At 37.8% G+C, this 4,015-nt stretch overlaps 1 protein-coding gene across 1 annotated transcript in view; it reads left to right on the forward strand.

Moving 5' to 3' along the window:
* The window catches only part of LOC138020810 (uncharacterized), a 36,618-nt gene extending 34,765 nt beyond the window's left edge, over positions 1-1,853 (forward strand). The window contains exon 7 of the mRNA XM_068867732.1: positions 1-1,853. This exon is cut by the window's left edge and continues 301 nt beyond it. Within this exon, the coding sequence (XP_068723833.1) occupies positions 1-109 (109 nt within the window). The 3' untranslated portion in view covers positions 110-1,853.
* The last annotated feature ends 2,162 nt before the right edge of the window (positions 1,854-4,015 follow it).

Raw genomic sequence — 4,015 nt, forward strand, 5'->3', positions numbered from 1 at the left:
CGGTGGCCTTAAGGAAGAAGAAGATGATGATGATGATGATAATGCTGACAAAGTAACATTTGACCCGGAAACCGGCAGTCTGTTGTACTTAGGCCCTTCAATAATGTAACCCGACAGCATGCGAGGGCCTCATTTGATCGTGAAATCGTTATCAGGAAAAGATTAACTCAAAACCCAAGGTCCTTACTACGTGCTTTCAATTTATACTTTCGATATTCTGCTTTTAAGACTGTTTATCGTTAAAAAAGCTATGTTAAACTGGCCGATCGTTAGAAATGATGTATTCTTGACTCATTCTTTCCTGACTAGAATGAATGAGGGAGCCTTAGATAATCTAAATCGTTGATCGGAATTCCTTTTCATGTAGTATTATAAACTGAGATAGAATGAACATATGATTGAAGAAAAAGTACAGAAACCGGGATAAGTTTCAGCAGTTTTCAAGAACCCTCAGGTCTTGTGAGCAACTTCACCTTGCTTTGCATTGCCAACCCCGATGTCCAATAATCTCAATAATATCGCACTTTACAATAATCTGATAATCTGGAGCATCCATTTCTGATCAATGAACAAGCTCAGGAGTAAACAAAATCAGTCAGTTTAGTTTTGAGTTTGGCTGTGGCATCATAAAACAGGGTAACTGAAAGAGAAAGTACTGCGTTTGCAGTATCTTTGTCATCTTCTTTAAATTAAAACAAAGCGATTTTATTGGATGAACCATGATTATTACGCTTTCCAAACATAGAATCGTCTTCGCCTTTGTTGACGAAACTGAGACTCGATGGTGAGGATGGACTCTCCCGATTATGGAATGCTAACTTGTAAAGAAAAATTAAACATACTGATTTGTGCAATTTTTTTCCAAAGTTATGCCTGTTCAAGTCTACTTATATTGTTACCGCTCAGGGTTTTCGTGTGAGGCCGGAGGCCGGACGTTTTCGTCCGTTTGCTTACCATTTCACTTTTGGTACTTTGACCCTATAGATTTAAAGATTTGTTGGCCTCTTTTTTTGTCTTTTTTTATTTATTTTTTTTTTTTGGACTTGGGTATATCTCAGGAGGCCATGGGCTGACGAAAGACAAGAAATCACCAGGTCTTCTTGAGGGTTCGCTCCTAAGGCACTTGCAATCGGCCCTACAACGGAAAATAACAATGTCCGATACTTTCATTATCAAATCCGGTACTTTGAAAAACTATCGAAAACCCTGACGGTTGAAGTCTTTTGGGAAGTTCACAAACTTTGTAAGGTCGGTAGCTTCCAAAATGTCGCATAGAATTGTCATTATAGTACTTACCGTAAGAGATTATTAGGAAGCATCTTATATTAGTAATAATAATAATAATAATAATAATAATAATAATAATAATAATAATAATAATAATAATAATCACTTTATTTAAGTCTCAAGGTTATTTAGAGAAGCACAAGTGCTCTACTAATTGGGGAGACTAAAAATCAACTGAAACCAGAACAAAATCAAATCAAATGTTGGTTTTTGAGGAGAGGGGAAAACCGGAGTACCCGGCGAAGAACCCCACGGAAACTCAACCCGCATGTGGCGTCAAATCCGGGAATCGATCTCTGGCCACATTGGTGGAAGGTGAGTGCTCTCACTACTGCGCCAGCCCTGCTCCCCAGTTGTCATTTTTGGTGATAGTATTTTAATTAAGAAACCTGGTAGTGATTATGAATGCATATCGCGTACGTTTTTAAAACTGCGGTATATTTTAGTAGTTTATTCATTTCTTGTGTTGCCAGAGAGCTGTTTCGCCTCGGAAACAAAATGCTTCATTATAGTAAGAAAGATATGATGTACTTAAACGTGAAAACAAAAATAAAAGTTATAAGCCTGGAGCAATATTTTTCCCTCTTCTCTGGAGATACTAATAAATAATACCACGTCAGATGGGGACAGTGAAACCCGGACACTAGGGATATAGATTGAAAGGGTTACGTTGCCTGGGTAGCATGCATCCATGAAACAATTTTTCAGACTTCCTTAAAAAGATAAAGACAAAAATTAAGAAAAAAACATGAATAATAACATCACCAAAATGATGATGGACTAGTCTTAGCTCACAGAAAGATAATGAAGAATGGGCTAAATATAACTTAAATACTATTACCTAAATATTACTTAATGGTTGGTGAGCGCGTACGATTTTTATGCAGGACTGGACCCGTGATCTGAGGAATCACAAACGAACGAGCGAGACTGCGTTTGAGTTTGTGATCCTTCATGACTCTTGGATAAAACCAACCATGAAGTAGTTTCTTTAATTATACATGTAATGAGATATTACAGATAAGTGTTAACAACTATCAGTTGAGCGGTGAAATCAACACACACCACAAGGAGTTGCAAAAGATTTTATTCGAGATATCTTTGTTTTTTTGTTTAATTTCATAGCCGTTCGTGCTTTTTCAGATTCGATGTTTCTCATAATGCTTTAGACACAATTCTTCCTCTTTAAACGATGCGTGAACCGTGAAGCGTGAATTGCTTTTTTTAATTTCTCCTGAAATGTGAAATGTCCTTTGTTTTCCTCGTGAAACGTGATTTTGGTAATCACCGTGAGCCGTGATTTTTGACAGTAATTATCCGTAAAATGAGAATCGGGCGATTAATTCACCGTGAACAGTATAATTTTGTTTCATGTTTTTATTTGTTTGTTTGTTGTTCTTGCTAGTTTTTCTTTTTTTTGAGGGAGCAGGAGCGCGATAAATTTTAACAGTAGAGTGTAAATACAACTCGGCAGTGAAAGGTAAACATCACTGAAACGTGAGCCTTCGACAAGTGGCCTCACTAGCCTTGCCGGCTTCGCTGGTCAATCAACAAGGCGGAAACTATTATATATATGTAGCTTGGAAAACGCCCCGGGAGGTTGTGAGATTCGCCCCAACGTAGCCCTTCTCAATACTGGCTACCATAGCACGCAATGAACTTGGTTCATAATCTTCGTTTTTGTTCTTGTTTTTTGTTTTTTTTTGTTTTTTTGTGCTTACTGGCTATAGTACGAAGAGTTGCCGATATTGTCCTTATGTTCGTGGTGGCAGGTTAGGTCCGCAATGCGTGCATGTGGTTATTGTTGCAATGGAAATGTAGGCTCGATTGTCGATGAAATCGTCGAAATACGCGTATGGAACACGAAAGAAAAGAAAAGAAAAGAAAAGAATCATAAATCGAAAGTTTTGACTACCTTTATGGTTCTGTGTTCTCCCGAAGCATGTTATTGAAAATCCAAAGTTATCTCTTTCATGCTTAGTAATGTAAAAAAACAACCTAAAAATAAAGTTATTTGTTTTGGTAACTCGATCAATCAAATTTACGCATGTCCACTATAAGACAGTTTAAGTTCCAGAAAAAGCATGCGTGAGGTTAACAAGAATATAATTCCAATTTTTAAAAAAATGGTCAACGGGATGGATTTTCTGGTGATAAAAATTGCTGTAAGTTTAGAGAGAATTCGTTCATACTCGTCTTTCCATTTCATTATTTAATTTTACAATTACATCCAGAAATGCACCTAATTAGATGCACGCCCAATAATTTTACTTGTTGGTACTTACCAACAAATGTATTTTCTCACGTTGTGGAGAGCGCGCATTGTTGAGTTCTGGTATCTTGAAGGTGTAGGGATTACGATGGGTGTTCATTAGGTACCTCGCATGACTATTTGTCATTGCTACGAAGCGACCAAAGGAAAAGTATGTAAGCTGCGACGAATTCTCGAATTAACCACTTTTTACCAGAATGCATTACGTTCAACCAGAATGCATTGCATTTAATCAGAATCAGGAGCCATAATCAGGGATGGAGACCGTAACGAGATGTCATTTTCGCTGTTAGGTTTGTCCCCATGTGTTGTGCCAAAAAATCTATTTCTAGAAAAAATTACGCCATCTCGTGTGCCACACGCGCGTAAATTCTGCGAGGGCGCTGCGCAAATAAAGATTTTAAGGAGGCTCGAAAGGGTTTTCAGCTGAGCGCGCGCGCGTAAGCCATACACGCA

The sequence above is a fragment of the Montipora capricornis genome, chromosome 10 (assembly GCF_036669925.1).
Source record: "Montipora capricornis isolate CH-2021 chromosome 10, ASM3666992v2, whole genome shotgun sequence".
Taxonomy (NCBI): Eukaryota; Metazoa; Cnidaria; class Anthozoa; order Scleractinia; family Acroporidae; genus Montipora; species Montipora capricornis.